Source organism: Ovis canadensis, chromosome X, assembly GCF_042477335.2.
Source record: "Ovis canadensis isolate MfBH-ARS-UI-01 breed Bighorn chromosome X, ARS-UI_OviCan_v2, whole genome shotgun sequence".
Classification (NCBI taxonomy): domain Eukaryota; kingdom Metazoa; phylum Chordata; class Mammalia; order Artiodactyla; family Bovidae; genus Ovis; species Ovis canadensis.
The window spans coordinates 11,439,071-11,465,566 of NC_091727.1; the positions used below are offsets into that span (position 1 = coordinate 11,439,071).

The 26,496-nt window shown below is 40.2% G+C and overlaps 1 protein-coding gene across 2 annotated transcripts in view; it reads left to right on the top strand.

The window, feature by feature from the left end:
- The first annotated feature begins 13,303 nt into the window (after nucleotides 1-13,303).
- The window catches only part of FRMPD4 (FERM and PDZ domain containing 4), a 376,391-nt gene continuing 363,198 nt past the window's right edge, over nucleotides 13,304-26,496 (top strand). For both annotated transcript variants that reach the window (XM_070289750.1, XM_070289748.1), the window contains exons 1-2: nucleotides 13,304-13,527; nucleotides 15,402-15,440. In XM_070289750.1, coding sequence (XP_070145851.1) covers nucleotides 15,415-15,440 — 26 coding nt within the window. In that variant the 5' untranslated portion in view covers nucleotides 13,304-13,527; nucleotides 15,402-15,414. The remainder of the gene's footprint in view (nucleotides 13,528-15,401; nucleotides 15,441-26,496) is intronic.

Consider the following 26,496-nt stretch of genomic DNA (forward strand, 5'->3'; position numbering starts at 1 on the left):
AGTAAAATAGTAAATACTTAAGGATATGATAAATAAGTCAGATTTTGTCATGACTTTAAATAAAGAAAAGCCTATCTACATTTATCGTCTGCAGTTGGGTCTCTGGACTGCCACACATGTTGCAAGGTACGTCCTGTATTATGGAGAAGCTCCCTGCCTTTACACGAGAGACCTACATTGAAGCAGCTGGAAAGAAGGAGAAAGGAAACAGTCCATGACTAACCATATCTCAGTCCTAAGATTACTACTTTAGAAGAGAAGGTTGCCCATTCGTTCGGGTTCTGGCACATAGCCTGTGGTTAAGTAACAGGAGGCTGCTGTGTGGGAGTCCTTCTGCCCTGGGCTGGTTTGGTTACATATGTCCACATCTTTAGCTTTGATTTTAGGTGTAGATTGGAAACTTTTACTCTACTGTTTTGCTTATGAATTCTACTCCTCACCAGTATTTGTTTCATTTTTTTCTCAAACTAGATGATTTATGAGGTAGTCTTTAGACATTAGGTAATTTGTTATTATTGACATTTATTGACTGCCCGCTATTTGTCAGGCAATATATAAGCACATAGCATCCAATATCTCATTTGATAATCACAAAATCTTAAGAGGAATCCCTTTTGCTAGCAGCCTATTAGAGGTCCAGAAATGCTAAGTGAAGTTGGCAAGTCCTTAGGTCACTCAGAGGAAGCTGAGATGAAGAGTCCTGTATCCAGATGTCACTAACCTTATTTTGAGCTTATCACAATGACTCTTGCTTAGTGAATGTTGCTGTTATTTGGAAGAGCTTAGTCAGTATAAAATCTTAGTTTAAAAACAGGGGTTAGTGAAAGTGAAAGTCGCTCAGTCATGTCTGACTCTTTGCAACCCCATGGACTATACAGTCCATGGAATTCTCCAGGGCAGGATACTGGAGTGGGTAGCCATTCCCTTATCCAGGGCATCTTCCCAACCCAGAGACTGAACCCAGGTCTCCCGCATTGAATGAGAGTTATTTCAAAAGCTTAGTCAGTATAAAATTTTGGTTAAAAAAACAGGGTTCAGGAACGTCCCAATTCTCAAGAAATTTTGTAAAATTTGCAATCAATTTTCAGTGGGGCCTTTGGAACCATGCAATATATCCAAAGCTATAAAAACTCAAATTTTCCATCAAAAAATATAACTTCATATTGTTACATACAGCCATTAGACACTTATCAAGTGCAAGGTTCAAGCAAGTACAGTATGGTCCGTGGAACACACCATGATGTAGGCAGTGTATATGCATTCTGGTGATGGTGGTAAACAGTAATGTAATAAATGGGGGCATGTTAGGGAAGGGGAGGGGCTCTGCAGCCCCAGTGGAGACAGAGGAGGGGAGAGTACCTTTCCCCCTTGATGGCATATATTGAAATCACCTAATTGGTCCCAAGAGGAAGGAAGGTACTGCCAACATACAGATTCTTTTTCTAAAGATACTCAAAAGGAAAATGTTCATTCAAGAAGAATCTTTAAAGAGGATAAAATCTTGAGTATACAATTGTTTTAAAAATTCAAGAAAATCTCTTCCCACGAGAGAGAAATAGAAAAGTAAAATGAAAGTTTGATTTTTGGCTGGACAAATAAAGTAGTTGAAGGAAGCCAAAATTAATGTTATAGTAATATTGACTCATTGGGAAAGACCCTGATGCTGGGAGGGATTGGGGGCAGGAGGAGAAGGGGACAACAGCGGATGAGATGACTGGATGGCATCACTGACTCGATGGACGTGAGTCTGAGTGAACTCCGGGAGTTGGTGATGGACAGGGAGGCCTGGCGTGCTGCGATTCATGGGGTCGCAAAGAGTCGGACACGACTGAGCGACTGAACTAAACTGAACCTGAACTGAATGATGACATTGAGATTTAAATGGAAATGAAAAGCATAGGTTGGCTTTATTCTGTCTCATTAACCATCTTAATTAGAAGACAATATGAGTAAATAATAAAATGATAGGTTTTAAGTTGAGAGTATATTTGATAACTGTGAATATATATATATATATATATATAAATGTGATTGAACTCTCATTTTAACCATTATCTTCAGGTGTATTAAATTACAGTTTTTAGAGAAACCTTACTTAGGTCTTTAACTGGTACCTTCTCCCTCTTTATTAGTTGGATTATTGGAAATAACCCAAATAAGAACAGGAATTTAAAAACAGAAGCAGAGAGGAATTTGTAAATTGTGAAGATAGGCTGAAGGTCACACTCTGGGGGGAACCTTCATACAATTAGAGCTTTCAACAGCCAAAATGCTGTATTCACCAGGAAGGAAAACAGAGTTTAGAAGAGGAAAAACTCAAGTCTGTGTAAAACCTCACTTGCACAAGCAGTGTAAAAGGCTAAAGGCAAACTCTGCATTCTGCGATGTATCCAACTTGAGAACTGTCAAGGTACCAAAGATCAGGTTTACCTTGGTGGCTGCTTAGAAGCTACTGCTTGGGGCGTGCAGTCTACCTTGACAGCTAGATTTTCTCAGAACATGACATGTGACTTCATTTCTGTGTGAGCAATAAAATTAAAGATGCACTTTACCTAGGTGTCAGTGCCAAATATCATCTATTATGTCTTAGGTCTTAAGTTGCTGAGTCTAATCATGGAAAGTGAAGAAGGAATTTGGGACCCACTACCTTTTAAAAGCCTTGCTTCCCAGGTGGCACTAGTGGTAAAGAACCCACCTGCCTAAGAGACACGTCTTCGATCCCTGGATCAGGAAGATCCCCTGGAGGAGGGCACTAGGGAACCCACTCCAGTATTCTTGCCTGGAGAATCCCATGGACAGAGGAACCTAGTAAGCTGCAGTCCATAAGGTCACAAAGAGTGGGTGGGACACAACCGAAGCGATTTAACACACACCTAAAAGCCTTGCACAGTTAAAATGATAACATTAGGTTAAAATAGGGTCTCTCTACCTTTGCACTATTGACGTTTGAGGCCTGATGACTGTTTTTTTGTTGTTTGTTTTTTTTAGCTCATGGATTTTTTTGATGTCAGAATTTATTTTTCGCTTCATACATTTTGAGTTTTTTTCCTGCATTTTAGGTCAAATGAACTTGCCTGGTTTGGAGAATTATATATTTATAAAATAATATATTTATATATATTTCTTTAATAACATAAAATGTTTTGGACAGAAATAATTGCTTTGGTGGGGCTTCCCTGGTGGCTCAGAGGCACCCCCCCACACCCCAAGGTGTGACAAGGAAAAATACCTCTAGACATTGCTTTGTGTCTCTTGTGGAGCAGAACCCTCTAGTGGATAAGAACCATTGTGTTATAGTAAGCCTGCAATAATATAGCCTATAGTTTCCTTTTGCTCCCAGGAACTCTGTATAAGTCAGTGATGGAGCCATGGAGGTGTGAATTTCCTGTCACTGTTCATTATTGTGGAGACAGAGTATCCCTATTGTTTGCTTCCGCCCAGTGGAGCCATTTTAAGGCAACCCCACTCATCACTCATTCACTCATTTGAGGCAGAAGCTACCCTGGGAAAAATTGTATTTTACAACCACATATAAAATATAGATGCCTGTTGCATGAGCGTGAATTTTGACTTGATGCGTGTCATATGAAATGAATTATGCATGATGAAGACCTGGTACCATCCACTGTAGAACAATATGCCATAGAGAGAACCTTATTAATTGGGTGACTATCAGCAAGATATGAACAGTGTAATTCAGCTCTTACTCTGCCATTTTACCAATTAGTTACAGACCACTGCATAATTGTGGGTAAAGATGATTAGAAACTAGAAATGAGGAATCATGACTGATGGGAAAAATTCTTTGCACCCCCTGACTTGAGTACAACTCCTCATAGGAGAAGAGATTTTATAAAGATTTTCCTCTGAGTTTTTGCACGGAAGTAGCATCATATGCACAGTTAACTTCCTCAGATGCAGCTCTATTTATTGAGAGGTCAGGCAGGTAGAGGAAAGCAGAATAGGTGAGGATTCACACTGTCCCTGATCCTGCCACCCAGTTTTCTACCAATTAGCCTGTGCCCACAGGCAGTGGGGGAGGCTGCACGTTAGCAAAGCCTCTTGAAAGAATATTTGAATGACATTCCAGTTTCCTCCATCATTGACAGAAAAGTGAAGTCCCTTCTCAGGTTACAGGGAAGTAACCCCAGAGACACACTGACCAAGGAAGAATTAGAGGGAATCTGAAGACTATCTCCAGAAGGCAGTGGTGATGACAGCCTAAAGTCCCCTGTGGGATCTTCATAAATGTACTGAGTGGCCGAAGCAGCAAACTATTTAAGTGATTTTATGGTTGAAATCTCTCCGTAGTTCTTTTTAGATTAAGATATGCACATTTCTGCACAGGGTTACTATGCAAAGCAGGAAGACTGTATCTTGGTGGTGGTTTAGTCGCTAAGTCTTGTCCAATTCTTGCGACCCCATGGATGATAGCCTACCAGGCTCCTCTGTCTGTGGGGTTTTTCAGGCAAGTAGGTTGCCATTTCCTTCTCCAGAAGACTATCTTAGGGGCAATTGTAAGAAACTCCAAGGGTGACAAGATGCAAGCTTAAAACCCTGATGGCCTTCTCTGCTGAATCTCCTCTTTATAGTTGGACAAGTGATCTCGGTCAAAGTTTTACAAACTTAATGTGTGCTTTAAAAAAATCCCCCAAAGCCTGACCCAATAGAAGTGAACTATTACTTGTGGGTTCTAAGTGGAAAACATCTCTTTTTACAGAAATATTCTGCACAGCCAGAAATACTGATCTCATTTCTTGTTTGTCTCAAAAAGCTTTCCTCATGTGCTTTCTTTTTACTCCAAGATTTTATCAAATCAGTTTTCCATGGATTATTTTATTCTCATTTATTTTTTCCAATGGACTGTGAGATCTTTGAGAGTAGAGTTTATACTCTCTGGTCCCTACACTCCACACAGCTCCCAGCACAGGGCCTCACAGTGATCAGTATTTAGGCAGGCAGCAAGGAATAAATATTTGTTGTGACAACACAGGCTGGCTATAACTAGTGACCTTTCCTGTTAATTCTTATCTTTCTCTTATTGTGTCCACAAAAAATTAATATCTTTTAAATTAAAATTTAATTTTTGGGGGTAGTTAAAATTAACCCCAAACTGAACATCATCTAACTAATTTATTTCTTTTTTTTGCCAAACTCTCCCACTTCTTAAGCGATTAAAAATATTAATTTAGGTGAGTGTTTACTTGCTGAACCAAATTCCAGAAACCCAAAAAGAGATGTCCTTAGGACCATGGCACAAGTAGCATCAGCAGTCTCATTGAGGAAAGCATCCGGCCCTGCATTCCATCCAGTTCTCCTGGAAATTCTTTTGAAGAGGTCACTGTAATCAGCATGACTGTGCTACCGGGAATAGTTGAAGAATCTTCAAATGTCATGGACTTCCAAAATGGGAAATAGGATGTGTTTTCAAGACTTATTGGGGGAGCTGGAGTTTTTATATGAGCCTAAAAGGTTGTGGGTGTTTTCCACAGGCATAAATGAATGTTGTAGAGACTGGGCATCCAGAGCCCAAGCCATTGCAGAAACAAAGGCCCTCGAGAAGGAAGGTGTGTGCTGGCATGTTTGAGCTGTGGGGACAGAAGGAATTTGACTGAATGAATGTAAACATAGGGGAGAAAGGTGGATGAAATATCCTAGATGATGCATCAAATGCAGTAGCACAGACCCCTGAATGGTAGAACAAGGAGTCTAATTTTGTCTAGAAAGCCAGTGAGACGCCATTGGCACCCATACATGTGCTGTGGAGTCATAGAAGGGGCATGTTGATGTCGTCTCAATGTTCATTTGTGGGCTTGTGCAAGAAGCTGTGATGGGGCAGAGATTGGACATCAGCGACCAAGAATAGGCCACTGTAGGCTTTATCCATTGTAGTCTGAAATTGTGAGCAACTTAAATGTCCATTACAGTAAAGTAGGTAAATACATTGTCATATAGTAGTCCCTGGTGTGAATGTATGTACCACAATGAAAAAGAATGCCTCATCACTGCATGCAACAATGGTGCGTCAACAGTTGGACCAATCTCACAGACCAGTGCTGAGCAGAAGTCCAACAGAAATCATTCCATTCATGTGAAGTTCAAAAAAACAGGTAAAACTAGCCTTCAGTGTTAGTCATCAGAATGGTGTCTGTGCTTTTGAGGAGCATGGATGAGAAGGGGACAAGGTGGGAGGGGGGTCCTCTAAGGTACTGGAAGTAATCAGCATACGTGAGTGTAACCATATGTGAAAATTCATCAAACTTCAGACTTAGATCTGTGCACCTTGCTGCATGTGTGTTGTACCAAAATAAAACACCAAGAAACTAAACCCGGTAAACTAGGAGTTAAAAAAAGAAAAGAAACAAACAAAAAGTCACTGTAATAGTTTAATGGGAGGGAAGAGGGTTGAACTAGAGGCCTGAATTAGAGAGAGCTAAACATGACAGCACTTAGGAGGTTGATGGAGCCCAGGGCTTGGAAAATGATTGGATGAGGACTCAGAGAAAGGAGAGGAGTTAGAGAGGCCTCTGAAGTTTTCCAGAGCAGGTAAATGTAAGGCTCTGTGCATGTTGCTGTAGTAACTAAAGTGGGGATTGGTCACAGTGTGTTGGGTCACATGTAAATAGTTAGGATGACCATTTGATTTTCAGTGGCATAAGGGGCCTTGGCAGAATATACCTGGGCACTGAGGTCCTAGCTTATTCTGGCATGCCTCTTCTTCCTTTGTTCACATTTATAGAAATATAGGGACTCCCTAGTGGTACTTCACATTCCAAGATCCTCTGTATCTCATTAACATCCACCTTGGATTCCATCCAACAGATCCACTCTTTACTCTGAGAAAGTTAAATAAAAACTGTCTCACCAAGATCAATGCAGAGCTTAACTCTGTATCCAGAAGATTCTGCAGTGTGCAGTTGTAGGAAGCTTTGTCTTTTGGGGGTCATTATGACCTACAAATGTTGATGCTTGGTAGCTAATGTTCACAGGATATTTGGATCTTATTACTATGACCACAGAAAGAGGTCATGAATATGTGCTCTCTGTTTCTGTTTTCTCATTTCTCTGTGTCAAGCTGGGTCTTGGAGAAATAGGTTTGGGTGCCACACGTGGCCCATTAGCTGTGTTTGGGGTGTGTGCATTTGAATTGCACAGTGAATGACTGTCCTGGCAGTAGCTTCAGGCTTCCTGATGAACCAGCAGAGAGTACCATGATAAACACTGTAGGGGGTGGATGACCAAGCAGGCTTTCACAGGAAGGCAGCATGCTCTCTAGGAAAGGATTGGGAACAACATGCACTTTTCTGAGCGGGACCCTGATCCTGCTTCACCAAAGCAGTGAAGGTGGCCCAGCAGCCATTTTAGCATTTGATAAGGGCGAGTGTTCAGATGGTTTAATTATGTGATAGATGCTTTGTTTTAATAAAAGTCTTTATCACAAAACTGTGTAGCTAATTCCAGGGAGCCATCTTGGCATGCACCAGGTGCTGAAATGGTCTTTCTCTCTGGCTGTTCAACAGTTGTCTGTGCATGGAGGCCGAAACCATTTTCTATATGGCTGAGAAAGTCCCTTTTTGGATTCCCTGTACAGCAAGCTTTTGCTGTAAAGGATCACATAGTAAACATGTTTTCTTTTGCAGGAAATGGGATCACTGTTGCAACTGATCAACTCTGCCATCATAGCATGGCAGCTGCTATATACAATATACAAACCAATGAGCATGGCTGTGTTCAAATCAAACATTTATTTACAAAATCCAGGTGGCTGTGAGATTTCCCCTATGTGTCATAGTTCACCAGCCTCTCTTCTAGGGGACCTATCATGCTCAGAGCCAAGTTCTGTTAGAGCTTCTGTGTTGTTTCGCTTCTATGTGCGCCAGTGGATTCTAGAAACTTCATTTATATGAAGTTATCTCTAAGAGACACCTAGAAAGTCACTCTCCCTGCTTAGCAATTAAAGCTTAAACCATTGATGAAAAATGATCAAGAAATAAGGCCTGGAAGTTCTTGAGGACTAATGTTTACTTAGAAGAGTGGCACCAAATTTACCTTAAAACTTTTGAAACTTTGTCACTACTTAGTAGTAATTAAATTAGTTTTTTTTTTTAAAAGGGCTTTCCTCATAGCTCAGTTGGTAAAGAATCTTCCTGAAATGCAGGAGACCCGGGTTCAATTCCTGGGTTGGGAAGATCTCCTGGAGAAGGAAATGGCAACCCACTCCAGTATTCTTGCCTGAGAAATCCCATGAACAGAGGAGCCTGGTGGGCTACAGTCCATGGGGTTGTAAGAGTTGGACACAACTTAGCTAAATCACCACCACCAAATTAGTTTTTGAGGTGAGAAATTCATATATAATATTAGGCTGATTTGATCACTTGCTAAGCTTATGTACACCATGATGGTAGAGACCCCTTCTAGCTAACCATTGTATACCTGGCTTCTAGTCATAGGTGGACAATCAATATTTATTGAATGAATTAAGGAATGGGGCATGCAGATACAAAAGTCTGATATCTGAGCATATTTATTTTAGAAGCAAATCACTTATAGTACTATTCCAGTGCACAAAACATGCTGTCCTTATATGATGCCTTGGGGCAGCCTTCAGGCAGGACATCCTTGTATTGTGTCTGGTGTTTCAGATTTTCTCTGCTCTGTTGACAGTCTTGCTGATCCCCTTGGTGTAAGAGTTGCTGATTGGATCAGAAAGGACATCTGTGCTTGAGTAGAAGCAAACCTAACTGGTCTCCACAGATTGAATTCTGCTCATTTGTGTTCAGAGCAATGCCTTCTCAGCCTAATGAGCTAACCAATGTCAGCACAAGTCTTACTGGTCTTAGTCCTAGGTAATCCCCTCAGTAAAAATGAAGGAAGAATGTTAAAATTCAGAAACCATCACCAGCCCAGTTTCCTCCTTTGCCTTCAGTGAATAAATATCATTGTCATTAAATGAAATCAATAGTTTTTCTTGAAGTATATTCAGCATAAAATAGCATTCATGTGGATGCTAGGAGGGACTCTTTATAGAAGCAATATTGTCTCCAAGCTAATGTAGCCAGGTTGATGTAATTTAAGGAGTTGGTCGTAATGGATAACTATTTTCAACTCCACTAGTAGCATACCATAATATTACCAGAAATCTTTATCTGCCCAGCAGGAAAGGAGATCAATAGTTGAGATTTTCCACTCTATTTCTGCTGATGGGTAGATGTTCCTCTGTTGATTTCCCTCTGCTTTATTTATCCTTTAACTTTTTTCTATTATGTTAAATTTTATAACTTTTTTCTATTATCTTAAATTTTATTTTTCTTACAAGCAGCATAAGGTTGAAATTTAGAAATATTTAATCTTATTTTATTTTAATGTGAGTATTGCTTTCATTTATATTTAATGTAAATGTTTATATTAAAATATTTACATAAAGAAGATATTTATATGCATAGATTTAAATCTACCATCTTATTCTATGCTTTGCATTTGTCTCAATGATTTCATGTTCCTTGTCCATTTTTTCTTGCCTTACATATATATATATTTTTTGGATGAGGAAGGATCTGAGCCTACCAAGGAAGGGCCCATAATGCTTTTCTTTTTCTTCCTATCTTTCTGTATATCCACTGTCATGATGGCTGGGTATGGATGTGACACTCTGGTGGCATTCATTTTCAGGACCAGTTGGTTTGGCAGGTTTCTATCCTTTTAGTGATTACTGTAGAAGATAAAACATGACTTGTTAGCTATCAAAGTCTAAAGTTAACTAATTCTTTAATTCTCTTCCCACAAAACAAAAAAATATTGAAAATCCATTTGCTTGCTCCCTCAGTTATAAACATAAACGTGGTTGTTGTTGTTCTGCATTTTAATTTATCCCACAAGATGAATTTTACTTGATACAGTTAGTGTTTGTTTACTTAAACCCAAATATTTGCTACTTTATATGCTTTTCTTTCTTTCCTATGTCTTAGAAATTTCCTCTGACATATTTTCTCTGTTTTTACCTGATTGAAGTACATACTATAGAGTTTCATTTAGTGTGGTTCTGTTGATGCTAATCTATTTTAATTTTCTGAAAGTGTATTTATATTGTTTTTATGCTTAAAAATATTTTTGTTGGTTTTATTATTCCAAGTTGGCATTATTTTCTCTCAATTCACTAGAGTATTATTCTACTGTCTTGGAACTTCTATTGTTGTTGAGAAGTCAACTCTAAGTCTAAATATAATTCTTTTGAAAAAAAATAAAAAAAAATAATTCTTTTGAAGACAGTCTCTTTTGTTGTTTCCTTTTTAGAAAATATCCATTTGTAGATGTGCATTTATTTTATCCTCTTTGTTAATTTTGGGGGATGTCTTAAAACTGTGGACTATTACGTTTTATCAGAGTAACATATTCTCTGGTAATTCTTTGTGTATGGTTTCTGCTCAGTACTCTGTAGCAAACAAAGGTTAGGTCCTCTGTATTTTACCCTTTTTCTTTTTTTTCCCCTCTTTCTTTTGTGTTTGCCAACATGTTGTTCCTCTGTGCTACATTCTGGATAATTTCTTCAAATCTATCTTCCAGTTCACTAATTCTTTTGTCAACTCTGTCTGGTCTTCTTTTAAACCTGTTCATTGAGTTTTTCTATTACTATTTATAAAATTTCTATTCGTTTCTTTTCCAAATTTGCTCCATTGCTTTTTATAGTTTCTGGTTCCTTGTAGATTTAAGATGATGCTGTTGTTTGTACTTTTTCAGTTTTTTTCATACAGAGGACTTATATAAATAAGCTTTTTATTACTAGAAACTAGATGGCCTTCCTTTCCCCTTTTTGGAAAACAGCATCATGAAATTCTTGATTTTTATCATCCTAATCACAGATACCCTGCAATTATACATTACCTCTTTTAAGAGACTGAATATTTTCTTATGGTGGGCTTTCTCTGCAAACTGATACCATCTCTGTTTTTACTACACAGTGGAATAGCAGATCAAGAAACCAACAGTAATAATTTAATATGCATCCATGGTGCAATAGGAAGACAAAAAGAAGATGCCCAGAGGCTTGGCAGGGGATTTCAGAGAAGACTCTCCAGGGGAATGATGGGTGAATGACAGATGAGGTCATCCAGGCTTAGTCTTTCCCTTCTTCCCTAAAGAAGAGGGAATGACTAAGTCTAGAAAATCCTTACATTTTGGGGTGAGATAGAGAAAGAGGAACCAAGAGGAGACTGAGAATTAATATTTAAAAATCAGAAGGACAGTAGAGCTGGACATCAAGGGAAGGAGATGCAAGTTTCAAATTTGAGAAAATGAAGACTGGAATAGGTGATACAATCAGGCAGTTTGGTGGTCATTGATGACCTTTGAAAGAACAATTTCAGAAATAGTAAATAGAAGTCTGAGGTTGGGTAGTAAGATAACAGGATTTATAATTTAAGAAATGGAGCCATGAGATAGGCTAGAATAGGAGATAGGTAGCCTCCCCTGAGGAGGTTATAGCAAGGGCTGACAAACTAGGGCTTGCAGGTCAAATCTAGTCAACTGCCAGTTTTATAAATAGTTTTCTTGGAATGTAGCTATGCTCTTTTTTTTTTTTAACCAGAGAAGTGGCCCCTTCCCAGTAAATGAACTGTCTGTAAATCTCAGATAATCTGTTTAAGAAGTTTAGAGTGAAGAGAGAGTAAATACCTGAACCAGTTTTACTAGAGGTAATAAGGCAGTGATAAAAGAACTCTGGGGGGGCTTGGACATACAAAAGGTAGGCATTAAAACCAGCTTGGAGTTATCAAGCCCGCTTCCTGGAGAAGGTGGGCCTAAATTATCTTAAGCTGTGGCTTGCAAACTTTAGGTCACCTAGAGATAGATCTTGCTAAAAACATGCACTTCCAGACTCTTCCTCCTAGAGCTTCCAAATCAGTTTTGGGAGTGAGACTGAGGATTCTGTGCAGTGGCCTGGTGGTCTGTGGACCATATACTGAGCAAACAGGCCATGAAGAATGTGTAGAAATTACCCAGTGGTATTCGAGGTACTATCCCATTGGATGCTCATAACATAAAAATGTCAATTTTAAGTGAGCCTACAGTTGCTTTGGGAAGATCTGAGGTTGTTAGTCCTAAGTGCTTATGGTTTATGTATGTTTTAAGACTTTTGAAAAAACTTGGCCTGTATATCTGTATCCTGAATGTGGTGGTGGTCCAGTTAAGAGACAAGTGACTGGGAACAGGACAGCATGATTAGAGAGGGACTCTAATTAGTGACACAGCTAACAGTGAGAAAGCAGTGGCATCTGCTACTGTTGCTAAATATAATTGTTACAGAAAAGTTTATAAATATTCATTTAAATGTATTTCTCAAAGGCTCATGTTTGGAACCACAGCTGCTGGGTTGCGTAAAGAAACACAAATGCACCACAATTAGTGCATTCTTAAAAGAAGAAAAAAAAGCTTAATCTTTAATATGCAGGCATTTGAGTAAATATCATGGGTCAGCCATTTCTATAGCTAACATTTTGCCTGTCATATTTATTAGATGGTGTTACAACTTAAAATACTTTAGATATTCAGTAGTTTTCTGTTTATGGCTTTCTCAATTTAACAGTTATAAATTAATCTTATGTCGAGTGACTAATACACTATTTAATGTTTTTGTGTGATTAAGTTTTGACTTTGCTTGCCAGGAAATTTGGCTAAAGACTGTTGAAAATGAATTTCACTTGCTTACAAAGAGAAATCTGGCAAAACCCATTTCATTTTATAATTGCAAGCAAATGAGGTCTTTTGGGTTTTAGGGGTTAATCTTCCATTTTGTTGTTTTGAAAAGAATGTAGTAAGAATTATCCATTGACTTAATTGCACCAGCATGTCTGCAAATATGAATTAAATGATAGCATTCCAGTGACAGGCTCATACTGTAGGAGAGGAAAAAATCTTTCTCTTTCTTTGCTCCCAGGTTCTCTAAAAGGGACCCTGAAAATGGACCTGACAAAAGACAGATTAACAAGAGAAAAGCACACACATTTATTTAGTATGTTTTACTTATGATAATTGCCTTCCTAAGGGAAATAAGACTCAAACAGTTAAACATACACATTTTTATAGTTGTCCCCCCCTTATCAGTGGTTTCGCTTTCTATGGTTTCACCTAATTGTGGTCAGCTGAGGCCCGAAAATACTAAATGGAAAATTCCAGAAATAAACAATCGTTAGGTTTTAGAATGTGCGCCATTCTGAGGAGTGGAATGAATTCTCCTGTAATGAAATCTCGCGACATCAGCTCTATTCCCTTGGGTGTGAATCGTCTATTTGTCCAGCGAGTCCCACCCTGTAGTCACTTAGTGGCTGAGGCTATCGGCTATCACCCTGTTGCACTGCTGTGTTCAAGTGATCCTGATTTTACTTAATCCTGGCCCCAAAGTGCCAGAGGAATGATACTGATGATTCTGAAGTGCCAGGGAGAAGCCGTGAAGTGCTTTCTTTAAGTGAAAAGGTGAAAGAAAGTTCTCAACTCAATAAGAAAGCAAAAGAATTGGATAATCAGCTCAGACCTTTGGTAAGAACACATCTTCTCACTGTTACATTATGAAGAAGGAAAAAGAAATCTGTGCTAGTTTTCCTGTTGCACTTCAAATTGCAAAAGTTTTCTTGGAGTGCATAAGTGCTTGGTTACTATGAATAAGGCATTCAGTTTGTACAGTGAGATATTTTGAGAGAGAGAGAAAGCATATTCAAGTTACTTTCATTACAGTATATATTTTTCCATTTTATTATTAGTTATTGTTAGTTTCTTTCTGTGCCGAACTTATAAATTAAACTTTATAATCGGTATACATGTCTAGGGAAAACCATAATCTATATAAGGATCTGTATTCCCTGAGGTTTCGGGCATTGACTATGGGTCTTAGAGCATATCCCTAGGGGTTAAGGGGGTCTACTTTGCTATGTTTGCTGAGGAGTGGAAAGTTGTGGAGAAGTAGGATAGAACAAAAGAGTGGGAGCTGAGGGTAGTCAGCTAGTGAAAACTTATCCCCCCTTCCTCATTCAGATTCCTTTTGGCCACCCTTGGTCTTCGGACATAAAGGTGTTTCTTTCCTCTGATATGGAGAGGGCATGTCTCCCTTGAGGGTCTTATGAGGGTGGAGGAGCCAGAGGGTCCTTCTTGCACCTGCTGTTTCTCAAATTCTTTCAACTTAAAATATCCAGTATACCAAGACGCCCTATTTTGGATAGTGCATTCTGAACCCCACCACTGTCATCTCATATTTTGGTGGATTTGTGGGAAGGACCGTAGGAAAGACCAAGAGACAGTAAGCAGCCTGGGAAAACCAGTTAGTGATTATTAGAGGATTTGTAGGTGTCTGAGAATAAGATGGGCAGGGCCTGGATTGAAAATACACAGATTCTGAGGGTAAAGTAAGGCAAGACACATTACAAGACTGAGTAAGGCCTAAGGTGAAATTTGTGATGGACAGATGAGGATGAGAAATAGGCGTCAATAAACAAAATGTTGTCATATGAGCTTGATACTTAGACAAGATTTGGCCAAAGAACGTTCCTACCTGTGGAGTGGCCCTCGGTGGGGTGGTGCTTTTGCCCCTTAGGGAATATTTGGCAGTGTCTGCGTATGGCTTTTGTTTTCACAAAATGGGAAGGGAGTGGCACGTAGTGAGCAGAGACCAAGGATGCTTCTAAATATCCTATATTGCACAGGGCAGCTCCCTCTACAATTATCTGGTTTAAATCATCAATTTAAATTGAGGGTGAAATACCGCTCTCCTTGGCTAAAGGGGCTGACAGGACAAAGTGGTATTGAAGGAAAGCCCAGACCTTAAATGACAAGTCAGGTTTAGTAAACTGGGTGACTTTTTAAATTTTAATTCTTTCAATGATTTCAAGAGATAGGCACCATTATCATTCCTATTTGTAAAGGAGAAAACTTGGCAGAAAGAATTTAATTATCTCACCTGAGGTAACAGTTAGTAGGCAGTAGTGCTTTTATATACATTCAAATGTATGAAATTTGACTCCTGTATAAACTTTCTTAACTGATACAGTAGTGGAAGTTTTCTAGGAAGGTATAGACCCTATCATGTCCACTCCTCCCAATAATCAAATACCTGAGTGACCACAATACATCCTAAATGTTACATGTCTGTAGCCCGTCTACACTGAGTGAATTGCTATAATTTGTGCTCATCTGCACATTTCTTAAAGAGTAACATCTTAGGTGGTAATTGGATGATCTAAATTCTGGAGAGAAAGAAAAGTAAAAATATTCTCAATCATTGTGTGTTTCCAGTTGATATAAGCATAATAGATTTTATTAAACTCAATTGAAAACGTGATTATAGTATTTGTTTTTTTTTATCAAGCATAATGAGTTTTGTTGATGTTTTTCACATTTTCCTTTTCTTCTCATTATTTTAGATCTTCTTCTGAAATGCACCCCTTCACAAGGGTATCCAGGTAAATCCACTGTGTGGTATGCTTGCTTTCAGCATTACAATGAGTACCATAAAAATCCTCAAGGGTTCTATGGCATTCATTTTTACATTACAAAGTCAGTTTAAAGTCAGGAATAGAACTGCTAGAATGCAGTGATCGCACTCTGATTTGGAAGTAGAAATCATTTATAGTTACGGGGATCATCGTTGTAAATGGCATGCATGGTTTAGCATTTTTTAATGTTACTAAAATCGTTAAAATTTATATTCAATGAAGAATTTTTAGTTCTGATTTAATGAACTTCCTATTGCCATTTTAAGATCTGAATATAGAACCCATTTGAATTTTAAGGCCTTTGATGACTGCATAAATTGGATTGAAAATAAATGGCAAAGACTTATACATTGTCTTGTCACGGATATGAAACATATTTCCTTTATGCTATTTTGTTCTAATAAGAACCTAGGGGCAAGTATCAAGAACGTTTAGGTGAAATCACAGATGACTTAAAAATTATGATTTTCTAGATCTCTTTGGCCCATCTTTTCTGGAAAAGTCTGAGTTATTTGGGATGAGACTGCAATGATTCTGGTTAGTTACCAGGTGTTGACATTTGCAAAGCATAAGCTGCCTTGTTAGAATGGAGGCCAAATGAGAACTGGCTTTCCTGACTGACTGCTGTAGTGGGTGCCTTAGAGTCCTAGAGGCTGAGAAGCTTTCTGGTTGGTGTGCACGGGCAGAGAACAGCGGCTGCTGGCGCACTTTCTGTGGGCTGGCCATCCTTACCAAGCCCCTTCACTCTGCCTTCTGGCGCACTGGGCTCCAAAGTACCAGTGCGTGCAACATGTGAATCCAGGTGTGAAGCTTGATAGTTGCTTTTCTATCCCTCCAAGATGAAGCTTTTGTACGATACAGTGCACAGACTGATGCTGGAATGCTTATTTTGGTGTATAGCATGTGGCCGCATATCACATGCGACCATGTATTTAGAGGGAAGTGTGAAAGTTTTGTAACATGGAGGAGTTGTCAGCTGTACTCCTGCTCCTCTCTCTCTCTCTCTTTTTTTTTTTTTTTTTTTGGCTCCCAGTGTTTTGCAGCATGCTGTTGGTTACATCCTGTAGGACATCAGTACTATGCCTAGTTTAATTAAAACATACCTTCAAATAGTAGACACTTTACCGTCCTTGGTGATGAGATGGGACATGGCCATGAAAATCTTGATGCATATGAAGGCTTGCTCCTTATCTCATGGCAAAACACTTCCTAAAGGTGTTGTCAAGATTTAAAATGTTCTTTATATCTTACAAAAATTATTTTCAAATGTGACAAGAGGGTGTTAATTGTATGCTATCTAATAGACTTTGAGACAGAAACATACTTTATTATTTCAAAATAAAAATTCAAACACTGAAGAAGTAGTTAACTGCTTTTCAAGAGAAACATGTTTTAAGCTGCTAGACCATTTTGCAAATGGATGTTTGTCTGTATTTCCATTGTTTATATATTCTTAGGTAGGTGAATATATTGTTGCTGAAAATGATAATTTTATCTATCATTACTCATAGCTGAATGCTTCAAATTCTTGAAAACAGTTTTCTAACCTACTTTAAAAGCTTCCAGAGTTAAGGTTTCAGTGGACTCTGAACTCATGTATTAAAAATGTGAAAATTGACATGTTCCCATTACGTTCTGGGACAACTGATTGTTGCCATGGAAGATGGACATTTTCTGTCAGAGGTTCAGCAAAAATGACTGCCTAGTTGGTGGGTGCGGGCTGCAAACTGAGATGTATGAGTTGGAAAACTCAGCCAGTCAACATTTGGGTCCTCTGATCCCTGTGAATTTTTTCTTTCAGTCTGAGAGCCACTGATCCCAGTTTAGCAATGAACTTCAAGCCAGACCTTCAGATTGCTGTATCACAGTGTGTGACACCAAGATTTTCAAAATTAATTAAGCATATTAAAACAAATTGCTCTCTGTAAAAAATATTAACAGGAATGGTTCCGCAGGAGTGCATTCTGTACTATTAATAATCAAACACACAGTTAACCATACATTTATTCTATCCATTGAAAATTTTCATTTGTGTGTTTTATGATGTATTTAACATACTAGCACTAAGAGACAGATAATTGAGCACAGTCTAGATCAGGGGTCAGCAGAGTAGGGCCCAAGTGCCCAATCTGGCCCTGGAACTATTCACATATTATCTAAGGCTGCTTTTGTGAGGCAAATGCAGAATTGACTGGTTGCAACAGAAGGCCCTGCAAAGCCAAAAGTATTTACTGTCTGGCCTTTTACAAACAAAGTTTGTGGACCCTTGATGTAGGCAACAAGGCGACAATGGAAAAGAGGTACTCTGCCCTATCTTCATTCATTATTCATTTGGGAGTACCTTACAGCATCCATTCTCAGATATGGCTGTGCATTTGCAATAGTGTTGAGAGTTTTAAAAGAATACTGATGCCTGGACCCACCTCTAGGGATTCTGCTGTAAATAGTATGGTATAAGGCCTGGACTACCACTAATCTTTTGTGCAGCCAAGTTTGAGAACCACTGCCTTCTGGTGCTGGACACTCCTGATGGGAAGTGAGTTTCTGTCTGTAGGCTGAGCTGCCCGCAAGTAGCTTTTCAGCAGCCCTTCTGGGTCTGGCTAAATAATGCTTGAGGCAAGCTGTCCCCACATTTAGTGGGCAGAGGACAGGCTTGGGAATAGCAGCCAAAAGTCAAACCTGAAATTTCCTTAGGGCTGTGGCAAGAAGAAATGAGATCAGTGCCATAAAAATGCGTTGATTGGAGAATTGATCATTTGGAGAGACTTGTGCGAAATGTAAAACCTAAAGGCTTCTATTGTCTCTGTTTTCAGTGTATTCCTTGCCCGCCGGTGCCTATTTTTATCACTGAACAAAGAAAATCTATTGGCCACTCTCCTGGCAGTTATCTTTCATTCTGATGTCAATGGAAGATGATCTGAAGTTCTAGAAGTTTTGCCATGGTGGATTTCTTTTCCTCTGTGGTTTAGGAACTGAGGATTATTTCAGTAATAATCCTATTTCTGAATGCTTGCCGCATAATGTTATTTTACAGTTCTGTGCATGGCTGTCATTGTAAACACTGTTTATAGAACCTTTATCAGCATTTGCCTCTGGAATTTATAAAGCATTTAGTATAATTTGCTGTGAAACCGCTGGTGTTTTTTTTAGCTTAATAGAGTCGCACATATGGAGTGTTTGGAAGATAGCAGTTACATCCTATAAAATGGCTTGCGAGTCTAAAGCACTTTTATCTTAGCCATTTAAAATGATTGATTAGTTAATTCACACAGCCAGGTACTGTTTGCATTTTCCAAATGAGGGAAATGAGGCAAAAAGAGGATAGGGGACTTCTTCAAGGCCATGCAGCAAGGTAGGAGCAATTGAGAATTGTATCTCAAGTTTCCTGGCTCCCCAGGCTGAACTTTCCCATCATCTGCTGCTTTCCCACAACTCAAGGCAGTGATAATGTGCCTGCATCTCCATCCTCCCAGAATGCAAAGCACCCCCAGCAGGTGCTTGTAGTAAAACACAGGACCAAATCAGTGTTCCTGCCTTGAGGAAAACTCCTTCAGACTTTATTATTATATTTTGCTTGGAATGGCATAAATGTAAATAGATCCATTGAGAAACAGATGCTCCGCTTTTGAAAATTAAACCAGGACCCCAGATAGGTAGTGTCATCTACACAGCAGTTAGGAATTAATTCCACCAATGTTTTATACTGTAAGGTGATAACCAGCAGTATGTTTTCTAGATGATATGATTTGCCATGTGATGCTGCTGTGTATTTCATTTAGAAGGCTTTGAAAATCCATCCTTTGAAACCCTAATTAGCTAGAAGACAAGGAAAATAGAAGTGTACCTAATTTAATAGTACCTGGAAAGAAAAAACATTGAAAAAAACCCTTATTAGGAGTTTATTAAAAATTTTAATTTCCAGACTAAGTACCAACAGAGAACCTCTTTCTATACAATATAATTATGTGTAATATTCATGACAAAGACCCTAAGGGTACGTGAGACACTCAGTTATCAAACAAGATTCACTTCTCTATATATACTTTTTAAGGCAGGAAAATAAAAAATTTTAATTATCAAAAATATTCCCAAACCATGGCTAAGCCACATTTATTCACCAACTCTAGTTAATGGAGTTTATTGTTTTGATGCTTTAACTATAAGCATTTATTACCTCAAGCAAGACTTTGAGCTAATAAATATGTCAAGCGACATATGTTCTAGAGAACACATGTTTGTAAAATAAGACCTTTTAGACCACTTATAAGGTGGCTAGGAGTTTCCATTACAGGGCCTATCTGGGCAAAGAAGTGAACTGTACGATTTGTGAATTATAAAGCTCGTAGATAGAAGTGTACATTTATATTAATAGTGACTCTGTTATCACCTGATCCCTGTCCTCCTGAGGCTTACGATCTAGTTGTAAGAGTCTGGTGATAAGCAGAAGACAGGACAAGTCCAGATGTGGTTAATGCTGTAAACAATCAGAAGGAGCCCTTCAGCCACAATGGAGCTGCCAGGCTGGCCCTCTACACCGGCGTAAATTTAATCTGTACGCGAACAGTGAGCCTGAATGCATCAGGCAGTCATTCCTGATGGCGCATGTTTCCCGTGGTTCCTTTGCCCCTAAGTTGCAGTGGGTAATGTGCAGGGGCCTTGAATTGATCCTGGGCGCATAATGGGATTGCATCACAGTTTGCAAACACCCATCTTGGGAAAATCCCAACTCAGAACTGCTGGCACACCTGCTCATCCATATCCCTTCCAAGAGAGGTGCTCCTCATGATGCTTCCAAAGGTGATTACTATTCCAGCACCTGGGGATAAAACTCTTAGTGCCCACGACATGCAGAAACCCATGAATTATCTCCTGACATTGAAATGAAGTGCCGTGATATAAAGAGACAGAAGGGTGTCAGGGGACTGGGAGCTGATCTCAGAGATGATACAGGAAGCGAGCCAGTCATAGGGATAAATCAAGAAGGGCATTTCAAGAGGGAACAACATGAGGTGGGCAAAGGTGCTTCGTGTGGTCAGGGGACTTTAAGAACAGCCTGGCAGGAGCCTCATGTTGTTTAGTCGCTAAGTTGTGACCGACTCTTTGCAACCCCATGGACTGTAGCCCACTGGGCTCCTCTGTCCATGGGAGTTTCCCGGCAAGATTACTGGAGTGGGTTGCCATTTCCTCCTCCAAGGAACCTCATGGACAGGCACAAAGGTGGTGGGGCAAGGTTGAGAGATGCCAGAGGCAGGCCCTGTAGGCAATGGTTTGAGTTGGGAGTTCATCAGAAGTATGATGGGAAGCCTGTGCCTGTCTGTAAGCATGTAAGGGACCTTCTCTGTTTTCCAGTTACAACTTTAGATCGTGCAGCTGGTGAATCAGTTTGTATAGCTTGTCACAAGCAGAATTAGGACAGAAAACTATCGGAGTGCCTTATATGTAGTGGTATGAATATTGTTTCACAAAATTTTACTTTTCATACTTTGTTACTGTTAAGTTGCGCACTTTTTGTGTTTTGACATCTCAAATCAAGGTGGGTCTCAGAATCAATGACAGCTAAGATTTGATGAAAGATGATATCAATGTTTTCGATATGCATATGTGAAATGCGTTCCTAGGCAATGTGTATTTTGAACTGTGGGTCACAGTCAATATTTTACTACCAGAGTGCTAGTTAATGGTAGCAAGTTTAGGGCAGCCTGGAGTTCGAAAAGCAAGCAGAATTGGATGCCACCATTCTGAATGGGGTGACTCAGAGGAGGTAGATGTAACCTTGGCTCTGGAAGCAAATATAGTTGTCACCCAGAATGCCTCTATCAGATGAGTGTGACCCCAGCTGACAGACTCCAGCACTGAGAACCAAACATAACAGGGTGCCCAGTGGATAGAGGGAGCCTGGAGCTGGTAAGACTTGGGGCTGTTCATAGTACCATATCTAGGTTGGAAAAGCAACAGGAGTAAACACTCAGACTTTAGTGGCTCATGGATTGGAGGATGGTTACCAAGACATGGTCTGTTGTAGTAAGAACAAGGCCCAAGCCTCTTCAGAGGGGTTACTTTCGGGGAATAGTAATCATATGCTCAGGGAGAGATCCCACCTAACTCTGTTTTAGGAGCCTACAGTTTGGGGACTGGGCCTCTGGAAGCCAGGCCAAGGCCCTTCTAGCCACAAGGGCAACTGGAGTCCCACAGTGTTGGCTTGGATTTATGTAAACCCCATCTGTCTACAACTGAGTTCATTTCCTTTAAGAGCAAGGTTGAACCTCTGCAGGAGATGAGTTGTTTAAGGAAGAGGAGTGAATCCTGGTTGGAGAAGGCAATGGCACCCCACTCCAGTACTCTTGCCTGGAAAATCCCATGGATGGAGGAGCCTGGTGGGCTGCAGTTCATGGAGTTGCTAAGAGTCAGACATGACTGAGCGACCTCACTTTCACTTTTCACTCTCACACATTGGAGAAGGAAATGGCAACCCACTCCAGTGTTCTTGCCTGGAGAATCCCAGGGATGGGGGAACCTGGTGGGCTGCTGTCTATGGGGTCGCATAGAGTTGGACGCGACTGAAGTGACTTAGCAGCAGCAGCAGCAGCAACAGCAGCAGCAGCAGCAGCAGCAGCAGCAGCAGTGAATCCTGGTATAGATTCCATCATCTCATGGTGTGAGAGGTGGAAATAACTGATGGGTGCATGAATTGCCACAGGTGGGTTCAGCCAACAAAGAGAAGGAAGAATCTGCATGTCTTGCCTTCGAAGTAAAGCTCTGTGTTGCCTTCCCTCTCCAAGTTCTCTCAGGCAAAACCCTACCTTCCTTTCTCCCAGGTAAACAGGAAGAGACAACAAAGATCTATTTTACAATTTTCAGGCTGGGCAGGAGCCTTGCTTTCACTAATTTTATCCTTCCAGCCTGATAATGTGTAGTTCTCCTAGGTGGTGCTAAGTGATAAAGATTCCTCCTGCCAATGCAAGAGACAAGAGAGGCAGGTTTGATTCCTGTGTAGGAAAGATCCCCTGGAGGAGGGCACTGGCAACCCACTCCAATATTCTTACCTGGAGAATCCCATGGACAGAGGAGCCTGGCAGACTACAGTCTAGGAGGTCGGACAGAGTCACAGCTGAGTGTCTAAGCAGCAGCAATGTGTAATTCAAGTTGTGTAAACTTTTCCCAGGGAACTGAATTTAGTCATAACATATTCTTTCCTAACGCACACTTCAAAATATGCCCTTTATTAATTGTCAGATGATGTCTGAAATTAATCAAGTCAGTGAAGGCTGCCCAGGACCAGAAAATTAGCACGTGATAATTTGTTCTTCACCTAATTCTTTGTTCAAACCGTAGCTTCTGCCCTTACATGTGGGCCTTACCACATGGAAAAAGCATTTCTTGAGCTTGAAAAAAATGACACATTTTGCTTGTGTTTATTAGTTGTTCTCAAGGATAACAGTTAGGATTTTTAGCATAATTTTAGTGCATTATGAAGAAAAATTGCTATTGTAATGTATTTTGAAACAGAAATTGCCACTTAACTAAAAGCAGTTTGAAAATAAACATGTCACAGTGAAATTTTCCCAATTTTCTTGTTGTTTTGGCTCATCAGTAATACACTGAGTGCTTTATGTTCTCAAATAGTAAATTCCCAGATTATTTTACTTCTCTTTTTACTGACCAGAGTCTGGGTTCATAAAAAGGTAGGTTGATGCATGCAAATTAATTACTTTCTCCTTAGTCAATATATATAGAAAGCAACTGCTATTAAATTTTCTAATTAAGATAATGGATGTGGGCTTTTTCATAATAGACTTTTTACCACGCACAAACTGATGTTTTATGATCTTACAATATTTGCTTGACAAGGAAAGTTCTACAGACTCAAAATTCTGTGAGGACAGGAAACGGTTTTGTTTGATGCTTTGTCAAAGCTATAAGCACTTTAATGTAGTCTCCATTGGGTTGCATTTTATTTCTGTGATGTTTCCCATATGCAAAACACAAATTAAAATATGCCAGAAGAAGAAAGTATTTTAAATTAATCCCAGCCTGTTTTTCTATGCTAGAGAAATATAATATTATTATAAAATAGTAACAGTTTCATATACTATTTTTTATATTGGACTCATGTATAATACCTTTTTTAAAAATGTTGAATGAATACAGAAGACATGTAGTGTGAATTCTTGGATCTATTGAAACCTGTCTACACTGATTAACTCAATCTCACTTCTAGGTTGTTGTCCCTTGGAAGGGAATGCTAACAGCAACCGTGGTTGAGCACACAAAGCCAAAAATATTGGCTACCTGGTCTTTTACAGGAATTATGATCCAGGCACATTAGTAGAGTTATTTGGGTATTTAATTGGATTCATAGGCAGTGGTCCTATTGTTGAAAGTTTGGCAGTACAGCACTTCCAGTGGCTACCCTGCAGGCCCAGTGGCCTCTGCTTACATCGAAAAAGCAGCCATAGATACCTTGTCTAACAGAACATGTTACACAGCTGGCTTTGGGCTGAATTTGGCCTAGCAGTTGTTTGCCAACCTCTTCAAATCCTTATTATTCAAAGAACGACCCCCACAATAGGAACAGGAGCATTCCCTGGAGCTCCTTAGAGATGCAGAATCTCAGGCCCCACCTCAGACCTCCTGAATCTGCATTTAAGGTGCCCAGGAGATTCCTAAGCTCTGTCTAGTTGAAGAAACACTGGCCTTCACTACTCTTCAAAGAGATGTACCAAACAACTCCTAGGAGGCTCTGAAGTGGGGCTTACTTCTAGGCTGAGGGGGTAGGGGCAGGGGTAGGGGTGGGGGCTGTTTCACTGTGGACGTCTAAATGCTCAAATATGGAGATCTTTATCTGGGGCACTGGTAACCCCTAGATCTTCTCAGATGATTTATTGTGTTCCTTTAGGGGAAAATCTTCCTGTTTCTTGCTCTGGGAAATAATGGCTATGGGCACTTCTGCATGAGGGTGGGGGTGGGCTGAATTATTTCATGTAGAGATGTTTAACTATTCCTTCAACGTTCTGTCCAGGGCTTGTGCCACCCAGTTCTGTACCTGGCATTTGTGAGTCACAAACTTCACCATTTTTTCCAGTCACATCAATTTCCCCCCTCCATTGTAGATGCCTCTAAGCTTCGTGGCCTCTGTGCCAAGACTCAGTGGTGGGCTGCCAATAGACCATTACAGAGCTTCTCAGCCTTGGCACTATTAACATTTGGGGACAGATCATTCTTTGTCGTGGTGTCTGTCTGTCCTGCAGATTATAAGGTGTTGAGCAGCATCCTTGGCTTCTCTTTCAGTGCTAATAATCCCCACTTCCTGCCTGCTGTAGGTGTGATGGTCACAAATGTCTCCAGACATTGCTAACTCTGTTTTGAGGGGCACAGTTGCCCTGGGCTGAGAACCACTGAGTCACAGGGAGACTGAGAAATCAATAGCTGCCTGGTGATTTCAGGGCAACTAAAGGCCCAGGACATTGGCCTCCAGCCTTGTGTATTCTCTCTTTATCCAGTAAGGCAAAATAATGTTATTTTCCATGTGAGTCATGAGATGACAAGTTCAGGAAGCACAGTAAAAACCCAAGCACCCCTCCCCTGCTTCTCCAGATCCTGCCTCTCCCTCCGCCCTTCATCCTCCCCAGACTTGCCCTCTCTTGGCTGCCGATCCATCCTATTTCCTGTTCTCTCTGTTAGAACCAGTTCTTAGTCTGCTTCTCTTCTTTTATTCACTTTAACTAATCTAAAGTGTAGAAGAGATAAATATATATTGTCCACGTGGCATTTTGAACTGAAATGTCTTTCATAATGTCCTCTAAAGTAGTATACTGTGGACTGGGAAACAAATGGCTTTCCTAGTTTAGGAGCCTTCTTTCAAATTAAAATGTGGCAATTGCTTAGTTTTCAGTACATGTTCCTTGGTAGTTTTAAAAGTCCTCACCAGATAGCTTAATTTCTGTAGCTGATTCCTCTGGTAATATGACTGTCCTTTGTGAGGAAGAGAGCTGGCCTTTGCTGAGTTTTCTGAGTAATCGTAGCCTTCTGAAATCTTCCCAGTTTGATCAAACCAAATTCACTTACTCCTATAAAAAATCACTTTATATTATGCCACGGTTTTCCATTTGCTTATTTCCTGCGTGCTGTATGTGGTATTTGAATTTGCAGTTGATTCAATTAGCTGTAATACAGGTTGCCAGAGGGAGCAAGTCTGGGTCAGCCAGAGAGTCAACTCTGTAATCTACCTCATGAGATGAAAGTACAGTAGAGGGTCTGATTCACAGTTTCATTTGGATAGTTCATCATTTTCTCTAGAGAGAAAGATTACATGTAGACCAGTGTTCCTACTATACATTCCTCGCCTATGTGAGTATTATAGATTGATTGCAAAATCAGTTCCACTTCTCCATCTTTGCCTTTGTCCATGTTGATTGAACTGTGACTTTTCAGCTCCTCGCATCAATAGGTTGACACCTATTTCTCCTCCCCTTAAATCTGGGGTAAGCTTGTGCCTTGCTTTGACCAGTGGAGTTCAGGCGAGGTGATGATGCACCTGCCTGACCCCACTATGCTTAAGAGGCCCTGGACACTTCTTTTCTCTTTGTCTTAGAACACTGCCCCACTCTCTTGAGAACAAGCCAGGGCTGCACTGCTAGAAAATGAGAGGCCCCAGGTGAAAGGGCTTCCCCGGTGGCTCAGAGGTTAAAGCGTCTGCCTCCAACGCGGGAGACCTGGGTTCGATCCCTGGGTCGGGAAGATCCCCTGGAGAAGGAAATGGCAACCCACTCCAGTATTCTTGCCTGGAGAATCCCCTGGACGGAGGAGCCTGGTAAGCTACAGTCCATGGGGTCGCAAAGAGTTGGACACTGGACACGACTGAGCGACTTCACCTTCACCAGGTGATAGACAGGAGCCATCCCAGCTCAGGCCATCTTACATCACCAGTCCTAGCCAACCCAATATTGACTGCAGATCCTTGAGTGAACTCAGCTGATACCAGAAGAACTGCCTAGCTGGGCCCAGTCCAATTGCCAACCTGCAG